This window comes from Nyctereutes procyonoides, unplaced genomic scaffold, assembly GCF_905146905.1.
Source record: "Nyctereutes procyonoides isolate TBG_1078 unplaced genomic scaffold, NYPRO_anot_genome, whole genome shotgun sequence".
Classification (NCBI taxonomy): Eukaryota; Metazoa; Chordata; class Mammalia; order Carnivora; family Canidae; genus Nyctereutes; species Nyctereutes procyonoides.
Window position 1 is genome coordinate 32,264,610 of NW_026575047.1, and position 18,461 is coordinate 32,283,070.

At 48.0% G+C, this 18,461-nt stretch overlaps 1 protein-coding gene across 6 annotated transcripts in view; it reads left to right on the forward strand.

Annotated features, from left to right (window-relative positions):
- Positions 1-18,461, forward strand: part of AFAP1 (actin filament associated protein 1) — a 144,246-nt gene that overhangs the window by 116,018 nt on the left and 9,767 nt on the right. For 5 of the 6 annotated variants that reach the window (XM_055326388.1, XM_055326390.1, XM_055326389.1 and 2 more), the window contains 5 exons: positions 1,362-1,507; positions 6,530-6,647; positions 12,769-12,883; positions 16,330-16,494; positions 17,983-18,173. In XM_055326388.1, coding sequence (XP_055182363.1) covers positions 1,362-1,507; positions 6,530-6,647; positions 12,769-12,883; positions 16,330-16,494; positions 17,983-18,173 — 735 coding nt within the window. Of the gene's footprint in view, positions 1-1,361; positions 1,508-6,529; positions 6,648-10,215; positions 10,483-12,768; positions 12,884-16,329; positions 16,495-17,982; positions 18,174-18,461 lie in introns of all 6 variants that reach the window. The other variant, XM_055326393.1, reaches the window with a different exon arrangement.

Genomic DNA, 18,461 nt, shown 5'->3' on the forward strand with positions numbered 1-18,461 from the left:
AAATAAATAAATGAATGAAATGAATGAATCTTTAAAAAATTCTTAGATAGGGGCATCTGGGTGGCTTAGTCAGGTGAAACGTCTGCCTTCAGCTTAGTCATGATTCCAAGGTCCTGGGTTAAAGCCCCTGTGTGGGAATCCTGATCAGCGGGGAGTCTGCCTCTCCCCCAGCTTGTGCTTTTTTTTTTTTTCTCTCTCTCAAATAAATAAATAAAATCTTTAGAAACAGTTAAAAAATAAAAATAAGTAATAATGCTTAGATAAAATAATAACAGACACGTCAATATAGATTTAGTTATAGATGCATTCTGGCTGTAGATCTTGTTTTGGGAAAGGACAGAAAGACCAATGAAAATAACACATTTGGGATTTTTTATTTAATTCATTTTGATTCCATGAACATTGGCTACATTCCCCCTCTTCGAGCACATGACTGGAGTCTTTGTGCTTTGTCCTGTGGCCTCAGTACCGGTGAGGAGGGATTTGTTACTGCTAGCAAACACGGTGAACACATGAAAAATAGCTTTTTTCATGTTAATAGCTCTGGGAATATTTACAATTACGTGTATTCTGATCAGTGTTCAACTTGTCAAGGCTATAAATATAAAACCTCATTTTCTTTAAGTTGTTAAGCTAAACTTAATAGATCTTCATATTAAAAATTAGTTATTTTAATGAAAATATTTTTTTTCTTTTTTTTTAAAGATTTATTTACTTTAGAGAGAAAGAGAGAGAGCATGAGCAGTGGGGAGGGGCAGGCAGAAACAGACTCCCTGCTGAGCAAGGAACACGATGTGGGCCTCGACCCAGGACCCTAGAATATGGCCTGAGCCAAAGGCAGACACTTAACCAGCTGAGCCACCTGGGCACCACAAAAATATTTTTTTACACTTATGTAAACATAGTAGATATGGAAGAAAGTTTTTTTGTACCATCTAATCAAGAGAATTAAGATTGCCATTTCAGGCTGGTTTAGGAGCCCCAACAAGGGCTTCAGGGGGATAGAGTTTGGGGCCCACAGAGGCACAGGCCCCGTGGGGTTTCCCGGTCAGTCTGGCTGAGGCTGCTGTTTCTGGCCACGATTTTTTGTGGAATTAATGACACTTGATAGGCAACTTCCTTCAGCTGAGATTTAACTCCACACAGTAATTCCTGCACTTCCCACCCACTGTCTTTCCCCAAAATAAGATAGTGAACACATCACTCAGGCCAAGACCACGTCTCCGTTGCTTCTTCATGCCCCTCACGTGCTTCCAGCCGCATTCCCTTTGCTGCCACGCAGTCTCTGTCCTGCTGTGAGGAAATGTGAGAGTCCTTACCATCACTTAAGTACATGCATGCTTCTCCCTTCTCCTCCCTAGGCCTCCTCTTCTGAGGACATGGGCAGATGGATTGGGATTTTGCTGGCTGAGACAGGATCCTCTACAGACCCTGGGGCCCTGCACTACGACTATATCGACGTGGAGACATCTGCGAACGTCATTCAGACGGCCAAACAGACCTTCTGGTAAGATCCCTGTGAACTGGCTCTGGAGCCAAACTATGCTTTTCTTTCACTATTTTTTTTTTTTTTAACTTTTGTGTGCATAGACTCAGGGGAGAAAACAGCTAGACTTTCCCTTTTGTATCATATTGATCCAAACTTTGCTGAATTTTTTGTCATTTTCTTCCTCTCTGTTTTTCTATTGGAGAAGGGGTGGCAAACTTTTTCTATAAAGTGCAAGACAGTAAGTATTTTTGGCTTTGGGGCCCAAACGTTTTGTGTAAAAACTATTCTGCTCTGCCATCATAGCCACAGACCACACATAAGCAAATGGGCATGCTAATGCCCATTTATTAGTTCTAATAAACCTTTATTGCAAATACAGGCAGCAAGCTGGGTATGGCCCATGGGCTGTAGCTTGCTGACCCTTGTATTAAGGGGACAGTTCTTTGCAATAGATAATTTACATCTACTGTAAGTAATGAGGGCTGAATTTTCAAAGTCATTGGTCATGTACTTTTATTTATTGTTGTGGTTTTTATTTTTTAAAAAGGCTTATATATGAAAACATTTTTTGAACCATATATCTATAACATAATGATGACAAAGATAATCATAGCAGCAGTTCTCAAGGTTAGGTCTGCAGACCCAAAGGCATTTGAGATTCAGGCAGCCCAATAGGCTAAACTGGTTTCATAGTAATACTGGTCTAAAGCCTGTGCCTTGGGGCTGTGAGGGAAGTGGCTCTGGACCAGGAGGAGGGAACTCAGGCTCTGTGTGGCATTTCCTAAGGGGAAATTCTAGACAAGGGCTCTATTACCTCTCAGTGCTCCAGCTCCTTTTGTAGAGATGAGGCTAGGGGAGGCGATATCTGTCTGGAGCCACATCTGAAGCTTCCTCTGGTCTCATGTCTCCAATCCCTGGACCTCTGCTCCTTCTTCCCTCATTGGCAGAGACGTCTGCTTTGGAGGCTGAGGACAGATGGCTCAAAACAAAGCAGGTGATGGAGTTGTATCAGACGCCCATGATGATAAACCCACTGGCAGCTGTGGGCAGACCCACCAGTGCTGTCTGCGATGGAGAGACCCAGTGTCCATGAGCTCCACCATCTAGTTTTAACACGTGTGGTGTTTGCAGGGAGTTCCAGTGGTCTTCATGTATCTCTCAAGTGGTGCTATAGAATGAACATTTATTGTTTGGCCAGGATGTTCTGGGGCCAGTGGAAGCAACGTGGGCTCCTATGAGGGATTGAGCCACATGTTACACCCAACTCCGGTGAATAGCCTTGACAGCATGAATTAATTTCTGTATGACTTTTCCAGAAAATCTCCATGAACATTAGAGGTTTCCTAAAGTATAGACTCCCCATTTTTACAATTGCCTTTTGTGTGAAATCAGGGTGACCTAGTCGAGTACTGACTCTTCTGTTCATAGTCACTATTTTTCCATAAACACACCCTATCCAGTCGACAGCATGCGGTCGATTGCAGCAAACCCCTTAATCATTCAGCACACGTACTAAATGAGTACATTTAATCAAGTGGTTTTTAAAGAAATGTAATATCCATAAACCAGGTTTTACAAAATCTCCACATCTAGAGCAACATGAAAGAAAGGAGTTTGTGGTTTTTAACTGCTTCTTTGGAACTTTATTAGATCACGGGGCCTCTCCTTATGCATGAGTGTCCTCAGCGGTAATCAGCAAACTAATAACCACACCTCAGAGAAGCATGAGTAACAGTATTTCCCCTAGAACAAAACCCAGCTTCTACTTCCCAAATGAGTGCAATATTAATCTAAACGAAATGTGGGCAGGTCACATTTTTGAGAAAGGAATGTAGATTGCAATATTGAAAAATTATTGATTAACAATATGCATGTAAGGAGTTTACGACTGCTGGAATTTTTGCTACCTCATTAAAATCTTTATAAATGTTAGCCATAAAGGATATTTTCGTTTTTCAGTTTTCTAGCTAAACATTCTTATAAAACTTGAGAGAAGAGATTTAACAAGCAAGCAATGTTCAAAGTATAAAATATGGCATCTTGCCAGTATGATAAATATCCTGAGATTAAATTAATTTTTGCCTTTATGCAAATTGGCAGCCGGTTAATGAATCCTTTCAAGGTCGTCAGGGGGAGTGTCTGTGCACTGGATACGTCTGAGGGGGAGAGGACAATGGTATATTTTGGGAAGGAGGCAGTTAAAGAAAAAATAGTAATTTAAATTCTCCCAGGAAAAGTCACGATTTAGGAATATTAATAATGGTAAACAATTGGAACCTATTTTTCCCAAGGCCTAGCCTATTTTTAAATGAGATGCATAGATTATGTGACACAAGGGAAACATTCTGACTTTTTTCCCTGGAACTGTTTTCAAGCCATGCTCCATTGGAGACCGTGAGCAAGCTGTAGTTGTAGTGGCTTAAAGGCTGTAGATCAGTGTGGGCAGAGAGAGGGCAGTGACAGACTGGAAGGGACCTGTTAACCTGAGTCGCCTTCTCATGGAAACCCCTTAAACAGGGATGAACCTCGAGGGTGTTTTGCTGGGTGAAATAGGCAGAGGGAAAAGGACACGTTCTATATGATGTAGTCCTGTGGCAGATCCATGGAGGCAGGAGGCCGGTGTGGGGTCAGGGCCTGGGGCAAGGCGAGGGAAGGGGTATCATAAGGATGGGGTTTCAGGTGGGTAAGCTCTCTGGGTGGAGGGCAGTGCTGGCTGCTAGCAGCGTGATCGCACATACTGCCCCAGGACCGTACACTTGGCCGTGGTAAGATGGCGACCTTACATCATCTGTATTTTTTGCACAGTACGTGTACTTCCTCTGAGGGGTTCATGTTTTTAACAAGTAGCATGGGCTCTCCTGTCTCACTTCCACTTTTATATTTGATTAAAACCCCTCCTACAGAAAGAGCTCTGAGGCAGAGGACGGGGGCCTGGTCCATAGACGGGGTTCCACATGCTGCTTAGGGCCCGGATACTTGTGTTGGGGTGCAGGTCCCTCCATGTAAATCCCAGGCCTCTTCCACCTGGGCCACCCCGGGTGTCTGTGACTCACTTGTCCTCACGCTACATGACTCACAGCACCCTGCTGGTGACCGCTCTGAGCTCTGTCCTGACTGTGGGGGACCCTGCTCCATCCTGGCATCTGTGCCCTGTGTGCCTGGCACCACACAGCAAGCATGTGAGGGGCACCACCACCACGGCTCTAGACACCCAGTCACTGAGCACCGTATGGGGCGTGTGTTAGCCTTATGCAGGGTGCCTCACCCCAAAATCCCCTCAAGTGAGACACTTACATTAGAAAACCTTAAATACGTATTTTAAAACAAAACAAAACAAAGTCCTCTGTCATGGTGGAAGACTTAAGTTCTTGAATTTTTCTGTCTTTCCTTCGCGCATTTTCCTTTTCAACACATTTCCTTTTCCTGTACCGAATTTTCTGTGTTTTAAGTACAGAATAATCCTATACATTTTTGTTGGTTGTACACATTAAAGAGCCTGTGTGAGGTGGGACTGGCGTGCCCGCCTTTGCCCAGCAGAGGGCGTGCCTGTGCTTTGAGCGCTGGGAGGACCCCCGGCCACTGCAGGCCTAGCCTGAGACCTCCTTCCCTGTCCTGCCCTCACCAGTTTCTTTCCTCCCATTTTTATGCATCTCGTTACTACAGAAATGTAAGATCCTGCAAAGAAACACAATTTTTAAAAAATACACTTTTGGGGGGCACCTGGGCAGGCTCAGCATCCAACTCTGATTTAAGCTCAGGTCCTAATCTCAGGGTTGTGAGTTTGGGCCCCATGTTGGGTTCCACGCTGATTGTGGGGCCTACATTTAAAAATGTTTCATATATTCATATGTATATATGTATATTTTTAAATCTATTTTGTCATATATATTTTTTCTATTCCACACTTTTTTAGTTTAGCTATTTACTCATTAATTTTAGTTTAGAGAAAGTGCTATCTGGGTTCTCTCTTCCCTGGACACTCACATCTGCCACTTGTAACAAACAACTTCATGCGTGAACCACTGGCATGCCGTGCATCCAGCACGTGTTTGCCGAGAGCCCCGTGGGCCTGACGCTTGAGGTCCAGAACAAGTGAGAGTGACCATGGCTGTGCTCTCCTGAGGCTGACATTCTGGGGGATGAGCTAATCACACGACAGGTCAGATGGTGATGAGCAACATATGCAAGGAGCAGAAGGACAGCGACTCTGAGGCGTGGAGGGTGGGGCTGCTGCCTACTGTGGGGCTCAGGCTTTCACGGGGCTTTCACAGGGAAGTGAACCCCCTCAGGGGCTTGGGAAAAGTACTTCTAGGCAGAGGGGACCACAGGGCAGTGGGTGGCAGGAAGAAGCAGAGAGGTGGCTACAGGCTGTACAGTGCTCTGCTCTGGGAGCACCACGGGTGCCAGTGCAGTGTGCATGGAGAGGGACCCCACTGGTTGGCCACTGTCAGCCTCCCCTAAGTTCAGGGGTGGGAGGGACGGTGGGAGGTGAGTGGCACTGAGGTGCAGTGGCAGTAATGCTACATGACCGTGGGGAGCTTGAAACATGAGTGCAGAGTAGGTGCCGTAAAGAATGTGGGGTCCATGAACTTCCACCAGAAAGGCCAGATGGTAAACCCTTCACTTTCGCCAGCTGTGTGTCTGCCCTTGAGCACTGACGTTGACAGGCTCAGGGAAGAAGCATGAAAATGCTGGCAGGCAGCTACAGCGCATACCAGCGGAGGGTGGAGGCTGTGCCCCAGCCAGCAGGCGGTGGGCCCCGTGCCCCCGCTGTGCACTACAGAAGTGAAACATGCTGCAAGTCTCAAACACGGTTACGTGTGTTACGTGCCAGGCACTGCTTTGTGTCCAGCATGTGTTCCCACCACCCTTGCCACAGCCCAGCAGGGTGGCTGCTTCCCTGATTTTACAGGTGAGCAGTCTATCCTCGTCACTCTCATGAACACCACACCTCTGCCGGGCCAGGCCCTGAGTGTCCAGCTGGACTCAGGTAAGACTCTAGATTACTGAGAGGGGTCTAACCCACTTCCTGTCCTGCAGTTTCATGAACAGGCGCGGTATCTCTGCCAACCCGTACCTGGGGAGCACCACCAACGGCTACGCCCACCCCAGTGGCATGGCGCTGCATTACGATGACGTCCCATGCATTAACGGCTCGGTGAGTGTGCCCTTCCTAGGATGGCCCAGGCTCGGTTGTGTCACAATTGAGGCTGGGGAGGATTCCTGTAACCCGGGACTCCTGACTTCAGGCCCAAAGCCAGAGGGCTTTCTGCTGTGCCCTCGGCCAGGATGAAAACCGCATCCTCTCCCTTAAGTATCATGCTGCACATCCCAGAATACGGAGTGAAGGAAAGCACATTAAAGTCTGTAACTTAGATACATCAAAATAGAGCACAGTAGAAGTTATCACTGAGCAGTGAACGCTTGGAGAAGAGCTCAGAGAAATCACATCGCAAAGAAAATGTTGCCACCGCCTTGGCCATACTGCACGCTCCCCAGGCCAAGCCCCGTGCCATCCTCTGGGCCACCAGGGGTGAGGCTCACAGACTCGGCAGGCTCATGGAGAGGCACTGGAGAAACCATCCTACCATTGGCCCCCCAGTATTGGGTGAACTTAAAATGGGCATCTGTGGCAAGATATTCTTCAAAGGTGGCACAGAATGTGTTGATTATTGTTGGTTTTGAAGTTGGAAAGTGTTTTAAATTTTTTTCTTGTTTTGCTCACCCGTTCTTTTCTCAGTACTTTGATGGAGTCCCCAGTCAGCGACCTGTTTTCCATGGTCATAAACCCACATCTGTCTGAGGCAGGAACCAGGAGACTACAGCCTTCCTGCGGGAAGTGGAGGTCAAACAGGGACTCCCAGAGCTCAGAAACAGAAGCACACTGAAAAGATTACTGTGTGTGGGCCAGAGGTGGCCAGCCAGTGACCAAGTGCTGTGACATCATGTGTCCCCAGGGTCTTGGATATCTGGTCGTGAATGTTCTTCCTTCCATCCACTTGGGCCTGCCCTGGGGTTCCTGCAGGGATTCCTCTGCAGGCTCATTACTAGATTCCAGAAAGGGGCTTCTCATCACACAGTCTCTCCTCCCTGCCTGCCTCATCCTACCTGCCCATCCTTTCCTGCCTTCCTGATTCTCTGCACATCCCCTAGCACCCGGGCTCTGCACTAGGAGTGGAGGACACAATGGAGAAGACGTTGCCTCCGTCCTCCAGCAGCCTTCTGGTCCAGCGGGGCTGCAGGTGTGGGTAGGGGGAAGCAGAGCAGAGCAGGGACCAGGCCTGGCAGGTTCACATGAATGTTAGGGTCTATGCTGGGACGTGGGGGCGGGGGCAGGGGTAGTAGGAGCAGAGCCACACTTCAACCCAACCCTGACTACAGGTCCATCAGATAGTTGCCTGTCTCAGGCTGGGGTGGTCAGGGCTGGGGTTGAAGGGGGAGTCCTGCCCCAGTAAGAAAACATGAGCTCCTTGGCCCCCCCCCATTCCTACCTCCACCCCTGCCACCAAGGTCTCCAGGGTTAGAGGGGCTCCTGGTGCCCGTGATACCCCCAGCCCTCCTCCCCTGAGCCCACACATTTAGGGAAGGCTGCATGGTGACATCGTGAGCACGGGTTCTCAGGCCGTCTCAGCATCTTCCCAGGCACCGTGCCACCTTCAGGGTGGTTCCTGGCTGTCCTAGGCAGCCACCAGCTCCTGAGCAGCCGTACCCCTGGTTGTAGGCCCAGCCATCACACTCATGCTCACAGAGCGGCCTGTTTCTCTGGGCCCTTGGCCTCAGCCACCACTTGTGCTGGACAGACAACACCCAGACCTGTCTCTGGACCTTCCTGCCCGAAGGCCCCTTTGTGCTCCTTTTCCTGAAAGGTTTTCTCCTCTCTTCCTTACATTCCACGTGGAAGCTACAGGACCATATGAGCACACCCCCCCCCCACACACACACACACACTTACCCATGCCCTTAGATTTGTGTCATGGGATTCAGGCCACCTCCAGGAATGAGCTTTCTTTAGAGCATCCACAGTGTCCTCGGTCTCAGAGATAAAACCCCACCATTCTGGAAGAACTTTGCATTTAGCAATTGTTCCTGCACATGCACGGTAGTGTTGAAAATGTGAGGTCCTATGCACCGTCTCTGTGGCTCTCTGGCTTAGTGAGGGCTTCCTTGAAGCTCAGGCCCCTCTTTTAACTGTGCCTCTCCACACCGGCTCCAATACCAGGCAACCTCTCGTTTGGAAGGCTTCCTTTCTCAGTTTTATGAAGTTCATCCTTTCTGAGCCCAAAACTGACATCGACTTCAATAATCCTTACCCCTTATGGCTACCCGCCCTCCCCCTATGCCCAGCACAAGATTGAAGTGAGTCTCCCAAAGGATCTCTTGACATGCTCTTAATCTAGAAACCTCTATGGAGTATCTGTTTCCTAAGTGTTCCATGTGACTTGATCCTTTGGTATTTGGGGAGGTGATTGTCCAGTCTAGAGCATTGAAATCACCCGGGACAACAATGTGCGGTCGTCCTCAGGGAGCCATCCCGTCCAGGCTTGTGTGCGTGGGCCGCTGTGTTTAGATTGTAGGAGGGTCCCCGCATGACAAAAATAGACACGTCGGAGCGGCTGCAAAGGGACAGAAGTGCTCCTCCCGTGAGATTTCAGACTGTTCCTATTTTGGTAACAAAAGGCTGTAATTACAGTCTGGCAGAAGGAGACGCTGCCAGAAGGATATAAAAATAGGGTGAAATGAGCATAACATAGGAATTAATATTTCTCTCCTTTTTTTGTAAATGCAAAGCAATTTATAAAGACCTTTAAAACGTAAAGGCTGTGGTTGTGAGTTTAGGTTCCCATTTATGCTTTAATGTCCACGTTCTGAAGCGGCTCGAGCTATTTTAGTCCTTTGTGAAAAAGCTTTCTGCTAAGACAATGCCATTGTATCAGTTATTTGCTGAAACATCCTCTTTTCTACAATGATCGCATTTCTTCCTTACAACAGACTATGTTTTGGTCACTGCACTTTCTTCAGCCATAGGAGTCTGGTCCCTGGGTGCATGCTGACAGTCACCCCTGATACCCGAGTCCCTGATGTCTGCACGCCAGATGGGGAGGGTCAGGAGGTACTTTCTACCCTGGGGGAGCCTGCTACTGTATGCGGTTAGGAGCACGGCTCTGCCTCAGTTTCCCCCTGCATCTTGAGACTCCTGTGGAAATTATATGGCTCAACACCCAAGAAGCGCTTCAAATGATGTCCGGGACATAGGCATTGCTGTAAATGAAAGTGCTTTGCTGTGATCATAAGTTGCTTTCTGGGGACAGCTGGAGCTCCAAGATTCAGGGCCCCCAGGTTGGCCCGCCTCTCCTTACCTCATGTGGCTTCTGCTCTCTGGATTAGGGCTTCAAAAATCTGGTTCTTTAAAGAAAGAAATGTCAAATAAGTTTTTTATTTTTCCTCTCTCTCTGCCTTAAAAAACAGAACAAACAAAAATGTCCTAAGCCAGTTACCCTGGGAATGATTTCGGGAGAAAAGAAAATTTTCCTGAAGTCTCTCAAAGTAGAAATGTTGTCCGTCTCTCTGTGTGTGTGTGTGTGTGTGTGTGTGTGTGTGTGTTTTATTGGTAACAGTGTGGGGTACATATACATGTTTGGGGGGGTACTAATAATGTCTCAATATGCTAAAATCTCTGCTATGCTTTCTGTGGCCGAGGGTACTAACGACGAAGCTGTGTGTTGCAGTGGGACCCCGAAGACGGCCCTCCTGCTTCCTGTGCCAGAGGCCTGGGAGAAGAGGTGCTTTATGATAACGCGGTCCTGTACGATAACTTGCCGTCTCCGAAAATCTTTGCTCGCTACCCACCTGCTGACAGAAAGGCTTCTAGGCCGTCTCCTGACAAACTGTCCTGTAACCATTACAAATGCCCTCCCTCCTGCGGTCTGCCTCTCATTCAGTCTGCCACTAACCCCTCTTCTCTGGGGAGGGCGTCTCTCGGGCTCAGCTCTCAGGTACAGCATCTCCTTGCATCCTGTTCTAGAATTATCTGAATCGTGGTCCTCCTGCCAGGCATAGTCACCAACCCTGTAGCAGATGAGACTCATCAAGGGTGAGGTGGAATCTTTGCCTCAACCAGAATAGAATTTGCAAATGCAATCAACGTTTGGCTGCCTAAGAACTTGATTAAGCACTCCTAACTAGTTCGTGGCTGAAGCACTGTATTTCTTGGCCTAAATCTGGCTCTCTTTCTATTCTTGGAAATTTCCCCAGTGAATTTTGTGCATTACAAAATTTGACTAAAGGCAAAGATTTTTAAAAGGACAGGGGCAATAAAACTTTCCAGAAGATTCTTGCACATCCAGCTTTTTTAATGCTTCTACCATAGGTACACAAGAAACGCTGGACTCCAGGTAGTAATTGCTTTCGATCTTTAAACGTTAACTAGAATTTTCAGGGTCCCACAGTGTTTTTCCGTAACAAGTTTGAAAGTGTACTGCCTAAAACCGAGTAAGATGGTAATGAGGATTTGGGATTATGAGCGAATGATAATAACCTTGATGTTGAACTGCCAGCTGCTCCACACCCACAGTTACAGCAAACAATGAGGTTTCCGTGTAAATACTAACCTTGTGTGTTCATGCATTTTCCACCAAAGAATGCTGTGTCCTTCTCACACAAATCCAAGCACCACAACATGGCAATACTCGGCAAACAAATAGCAGATGCGTATACTTTAAATTATACTCTCTTTTCCCTCCGTTTCTTTTCTTTCATTTTCTTTTTTTTTTAAAAGATTGTATTTATTTATTCATGAGAGACGAACAGAGAGAGAGAGAGGCAGAGACACAGGCAGAGGGAGAAGCAGGCTCCATGCAGGGAGCCCAATGTGGGACTCGATCCCGGGTCTCCAGGATCACACCCTGAGCCAAAGGCAGGTGCTAAACCACTGAGCCACCCAGGGATCCCCAATTTCCCTCCGTTTCTTGGGTAATTTTAGGAAACACAGAGTGCCTGGTAGGGTCCTGGCATTTCACATAGCGATGGCTTACAACAGCTCCCTGCAACCCATCACCTCTCAAATCACAGGGCAGGATTTGTTTCTGATTTTTAGCCAAGCTGCTCAGATCTCTGGAGATTTCCACTAAGTGAACACATATGTGTCAAAGGACTTACTTTTTAGTTGGCATTAAAGTTTCGTTAGGTAGAATCTGTGGGACAAAGTACACCACCTTGTGCATTTGGATTGTCCCCAGATTACTTTGGAATGACTGGATACATCGTTTCTATGTGCTTGTTTTTATTCATTTCTCCCACTTTAAGTAGGAACACATTTGTGAGTTGAATTATCACACCTTTTGTTTTCCTGTGCTCTATTGGTCATTTTCGTAGGGCACCTAAGTGTTTAACGGAGACGTCTCCTGGTTATTGAGCACCTACAGTATGCCGCGTGTTGTGCCCCTGTCTGGCATGTCACCTGGCCTTTTTAGGAATGCTGCAGGGAGAAGTCAGTATCTTTATTAATTTTCTTTAATGAGCAAATGGAAGCTCAGAAAGTTGTAATGACTTGCTCGGCCTATCCCAAGTCATGGAGCCAGAATCTGCAGCAAGGTCTGTCTGCCTCCCCCAAGTGAGGCTAGATCTATGGCCTAGTGAGGGTACACACAACTCCCTTAAGCAAAACACGGCACTTGTTGACTTGCAGCAAAGGAGCAGAGGTACTGCTGAATGTTCTTTAAGAACCTGTGGCTACTTAAAAAACTCAGTTTGTGCTGTTCTGTGCTCTCCCTTGGCTTCCATCCTCTGCCCATCAGCGAATCAAAAGGTAGTTATGTGTCCTGTGAGGGCATCAGTCAGCGGCAGAGCCCTCCAAGCAGAAATCTGATGCTCGGCCATGCCTCTCCCCTAAAGAGCATCCCCTGGAGAGAAAAACCATTCATTTTTAGAAACACAAACGTTTAGTGATCTCAACCCACTGCTCTCAGATACCCAACTGCCTGTGCCAATGTCTTGATGAGCATTTATAATCTCCCCTTAGAAATACATATAACTTTGACTCTATCCCAACTGGACAGGTCCAAGTTCCTCACCTGCCTTGGAGCTCAGTTCTACACCTGCTTGTCCTGCGCAGGAAAACCATAGCAGCTCAGTGTTTGGAGATCAGACTGGTGTTCTGCTCCCTTCATTTTTCCTATCTGTGCTCGCTTATATGAATGATTCAGGGACTGAGACAATTTACTGGAAAAACAGATTTTTCTTTATTGCTTGTTTTTAATTCTCTTACATGTTTATGTCAACAGGTGAAGGGTAAAAAGCCCCCAGTAGCCTCTAGTGGGGTTACAGGGAAAGGGAAGACTCTGAGCAGCCAGCAAAAAAAGGTAGATTCTACAGCCGGCGTGAAGCGAACATCTTCAAGTAAGTTTATCATTCAGTTTCTTGGTGTAGTTTGCAGAGTAGGGGCCGTAAGAGCCATCTTTCCTCCCCACCTGCTCAGGTGGAGATGCCAGGCATGGGGGTAAGCTGGAGAGAGGGGACTCTACTCATTGTCACCCTCCCTCCTTGCTGGATTAAAGAATGGTGACAGTTTTTAACTCAGCTTTGATGACCATTGTGTATAAAGGAGAAGCCGGGCTGGTCTGTGATGTGTTGACGTGTTCAAACGTATTTAAGGAGGAGATGGAGTAGGTCCAAGGGATCTGGGGCTTTGGGTCAGGAGACCTTGATGTGTGTCCCCGATCTGTTGGTGACTTAGTCAAGCTGTATAAATGCTCTAAGCTCAGCCCCCTGTGTTGGAGATGGAGACAAATGGCCACTGTGGTTTCTGGGACGAAGTAATTGAGGCACTGCATGGGCCTCCAAGCATGAGAGCCATATAAGGATTGGTAAGGGGTGCGTCTTCCTGAGCGCCTTATGGTTTGTGAGCTGATACAGACCTTCTCCTGCTACTTCTCCCAGCCTCATCTCAGGTAGGTACAATCACCTGCCCCTTATGCAAGGGCAGAAATATTGTCTGAGAGACCGAGTGGCTCACCCAATGTTTCACAGCTGGCCAGTGCAACTACCAGGTTTCACACTCCAAATCTGAGCAGAGAAGCAGGAAGACACAAGTGAGAGATTCAACCTACCTGAGCACCTTACCGGCAGATGGATTAATTTAGGTGACAACATTGTGCACATGGGTGTGTGTTTGCTTCAGCCCTGGTGATGGTGGGCACCCATTCATTGTGCCAGCCCGGCAGCATTTATTCTCTTTGAGGTACTCTGCTTGCTGCCGGGGCTGCACAGATAAGACCGGGCAGTTGGCATCGAGCTGTTTTGAGCTCAAGAAGATGCTCACAGGCAGATCTGCAGGTATATGGCACAGGCTTTTACAAGGTTCAGGAGCTCCTAAGTGGATTTGGCTTGCTGGGGGCTCCCAGGGGAGGAGGATGTGAGGTAGGCTTCAGTGATGGGTTTGATAAGACGGCTTGGGAAGTTGTGTGTATACTTTCAGAATCTGGCTCAGTGTCACCAGTAGACCAGTCTGTGTTGGTGAAGATGAGGTTGGCCAGCTGGCTCCAGTTAGTAACCTCTCCCTGACTTACTGACCTGCCGGCACTGAAGGATGTTCAGAGTTTGAGAGGACATGGGGATGGAGAGGACGGCCTTTTCCGTCGTATACCCAGACGAGCCTTGGAATTGTCCAGGAGGGCTTGGCTGCTTCCACCCCAAGGGAACTTGTACTCTGCCCATCACCTTGTCTACACTTTCCTTGTCCTCATCCGCACATTTCTAGCAGACGGGTTGGGAGCCAGCTGGATCACAGTTTTATTGTGCTGACTTATTTTGACCTTATCTTTCTGGCAAATCTTATTTCCCTAATGCAATTGGGTGTATTTACAGTCACTTAAAATTTTAGTGTTGTTCATCTGGGGAGGGGTGGAGAAGGGAGGAAAAAGCCTGTGCCTGAAAGCTCTGCTGTGCAGGGCCCGAACCTCCTGGGATCTCTTCTCAATAGCTTTTCTCCCAGTGCCTTTGCTCATTTCATTTCCTAGGTGATTTATTCCTTTATTTTATGAGACCTTCTGTAGGGAATCTTTATTAACTTTGGTGACATCTAATGGTGACAAAAGAGAAAAATAATTGCATTCTATGTTTTTGCTGAATTCAGCCAGTTGCATTATAGACTAGATGAGGTTTACTGCATGGGAACCAAAAGATGTGAATATTTATAGGTTATTACATACCAGTTTCTTGGGGAAACATATCTGATCAGAAATAAGTGAACAGGGTGTGGACTTTGTCTGTGGAACGTGTCCTAACCCTGGCTACTCATTGCAGTGCTTTTCTTTCAAATTGTTGCTTTTGTTATCCTCACACTGAGATCCTCCTATTATCATGCTCTGTGTGTGCATTTTCTGTTTGTTTCTTTTTAGTGAGGAGAAGTGCCCTGGGGACAAATGAAAGATTTTGCACCTGCCTTCATAAACGCAGTGTTGCATCATAATCCTGACAGTTTGCATTGCAGGATTCAGTGAATTCAGCATCAAGGATAGGTGCTGGAAGTGGCTGGCCATTGTCTCTGAGTGGACAGGGCTCTGAGGCATCAGCTATCACTGGCAGTGATTACAGCGGCTGGGGGGTGTCTACCCCACCCCAGGCATCGCATAGTTTTGTGAGATAGGTTTTGAATATAAATATCATGTTTTTTTTTTTTAAAACTCAAGGTATGCCTTCCTGCTTCTGCTTTATAGAGGGTGAAGCTGAGGTTCATGGAGATTAGCTGCCAGCCCAGACTCGTAGGTTCCTTTCTGGCCCATGTCTCCGCCATGTTCCTGCCCAGAAGTCACTGCACACCCAGTGGGGCAGCAGACATGCAGGCAAACAAGTGCAGTGTTGCAGGGGGTGCTGTGGGGCGTGAAGACATGACGGGGCACATGATGTGCAGCAGACCTCCGAGTGGTGATCATGTGTGGAAGGCAGTGGAAGCTCCGGAATTGGTGACCCTCCATCACACCTGTGACATCTTCATCTCTTCAAGCTATTTTTCTAGAGAGGGTCTCTAACTTAGTATTATCAAAAGTTCAACTTAATTAGAGGAAAGAAGCTTGGGGTGGGATGTTAATGTGACATCAACTAGTGGTGTGACTCTGGTCAAGACTCTGATGGATTTCCTAAAGACTGGTTTCCTCTTTATTCTTCATGCATTCCTTTTATTTAATGAGCACTGGCATTGTGCTTGTTTGGAATGCTTCGTAAATATTAAATTGACCCTCATAAGAGCCCTGAAAATGACCACTTCACAGATGAGGGACCTGAGGCCCAGAGAGGACAAGCGGCCTCACAGCTGATACAACAAGCTGGAGCTCAAACTCAGCTGATTGGGTCTGGGCACCGCCGCATAAGACTCCCCATGTTCTCCATCCTTCACTCACTCAGTGGATGCCTGCATGCTCGCTGCACCGACCCCAGCGCAGGGGACAGAGCTGCTGTCCAGTCAGCCTGACAGCCAGATAGCACAGGCACTGGGCTTCGGTTTGGCCATGTTACAGAAGTGTCCTGAAAAAGAGAGAAGTACACAAATCCCAGAGAGGAGTCTTGATTTTGATTATAGAGTGCTCATCCTGTAATCAAGCCTTCCTGCCTCAAAGGATAGGGAGTTAATGGGATGTTCTCATTTTCTCACCTTGATTCAGACCATTGGGAAATTTGCCCTACTCACCTTTCTATTCCATTCAAACTAGTCCCATTCCTTTTCTTACCAAACTAGCAAAATAGCCAGATTAGAGTTTCTTTTCCTGATTTTAAACAAGTTTTATGAATTACCCTGTTATCTGCTTGGTTAAACTGAATTTTCTTTGGCTACTTTTTCTCCCCCCAAGATGCTGACCAGTACAAATATGGCAAGAATCGGGTTGAAGCCGATGCCAAGCGGTTGCAGAGCAAAGAAGACGAGCTGCTAAAGCGTAAAGAAACCCTGCGGAACAGGCTGGCCCAGCTCCGGAAAGAGAGGAGAGACCTGAGGGCTGCCATCGAAGTAAACGCTGGTATGAGGGCCACGGTTCTGGCCAGCCTGGGCACCTCCTTGGGTTAGCGCCTCAATTTCCACCCATTCTGCCCATGGGGTCTCACCTTAGTAAGGCCACATCTCCCCGAATGGTGCTGCTTGTAGTTTGGAAGCATTGTATGAGTAAGCCTGGGGCAGGTGCCATGGCCTGGGACAGTGGACTAGACAAGAGGAGGCCAGGACCACTTCTTGGCCTGCTCACCTGGTCTGCTCACCTGCTCCCAGAGACCCATGGTGCCAGGAGCTATCCCTGCCTCGTGTGTTGGCTGCAAAGATTGTCTGCAGGATGAGGGACAGTGTCTGAATTCTTGGAAGGGAGCAGGGAAATAGGCCAGGTTAGCAGAGACGCTCTCAGAGGGGAAGTCCTACCTAAGGCAGTGTTGGGGAGCTGAGTCTGGGCCTGGGGGGTGTCTCTGGCTCAGGCTTGTTCATTTGTGTAGTTCCTGGTTCTGGGGATGGAGCCGTTTAATGTAATCAGCTCAAGACTGGCCCTGATCCTGGGGCAAGACCGACTCCTCAGGTTTGGATTTGGCTGGCCTTGTTGGGACACAGAGGACCAGGAAGGTCCAGAAGGGAAGACAGCTGCTTTCACGTAGCTTTCCTGCTCACAGAGCAGTCAGCCAGCAGCTACAGCCCTTCTTGACTCTGCGCCTCAGTGACTTTTATGACAGGGAGAGCTTTTGGAGTTTAAAGTCTGGGAGGTTAGGTGTAGGCTACGCAGGTGGGAGATAACCCATAGGAGGGGCAGGACGTGGCGTCCGCCACCTGGAGGGAACCAAACGCGGAGTCAGAGGCCTGTGTGGGAGCCTCCAGGGCAATAAGACAGCAAGAGGATTGCTTCCTCCTGTTGTTCCAAGTTTGCAGGATAGCAAAGATGCAGAGAAGTGAGACTAGCTCCGACAAGGCTGGGGCCACACACAAAAAAGTCAGGCGACCCCTTGGAATCCATTGTTCTGCATGTCCAATGGCCATGTTACCTGCCTCCTTGTGTCACTGAAACACATTTCAAATAAAATGAATAAGTGAATGTGCCAGCTCTGTGAGGCACAAGCTTTATTGTAGTCGACCTGACGGGCAAGAGAGAGGACTCCGGAAGAGAAGGTAGAACCATCAGAGCAGGGAAGTAGTCAGACTACAAGTCAGCCACACCTCCGCCAGCCATCTGCTTAGAGTCCCATGTGCATAGGTGAGCATGTTGAGGCCTGGGTCTAGAATTCTGGGATTTGTGAGAATTGAGGGCTCTGGCTTCCAGTCCACAGTCTTCCAGCTGCAAGAAAATAGGGTGGTCAGGAAGGGCCTCTGCTCTTTTAAAGAACAGCTGGACTTGAGTTTTGTACTAGGGATGCAGGTCAGGGCCGCTCAAGGCAAAGACGTCTCTAGGGCTCCTGGGATGGGCTCCAGCACGGATCCTCTGTCATCTGAGACCTTCACCTGTGGCTGCAGTGACAGTGTGTCTATGGGATTTCAGGTAGGAAGACGCAGGTGGTTCTGGAAGACAAGCTGAAGAGGCTGGAGGAGGAGTGTAAGCAGAAGGAGGCAGAGCGTGTCAACCTGGAGCTGGAGCTGACGGAAGTCACGGAGAGCCTGAAGAAGGCCCTGGCTGGCGGGGTCACCCTGGGGCTGGCCATCGAGCCCAGGTCAGGGACATCAAGCCCACAGGTAAGGTCAGCGCCACATGTTCTGAGTCAACGTGCATTCTGAGCTGGTGACGTGTTTTCTTCTCTCTGTGGAAAGGTGGTGGAACCGGAGCCTATTTCCCTTCCTTTCTCCCATTTGATGATCAGAGGCACTGCTCTTCTTATCTCTTTTGAACCATGTCCTAATTCGATTCCAATTCATTAGCTAGACACCTTAATCTAATGTAGCAGATTGTTATGAGACGTGCAGCACGTCTTGGGAATCCTGCCAGGTGCCAGGAAACACGGCCTCCCCCTCAGATCTCACAGA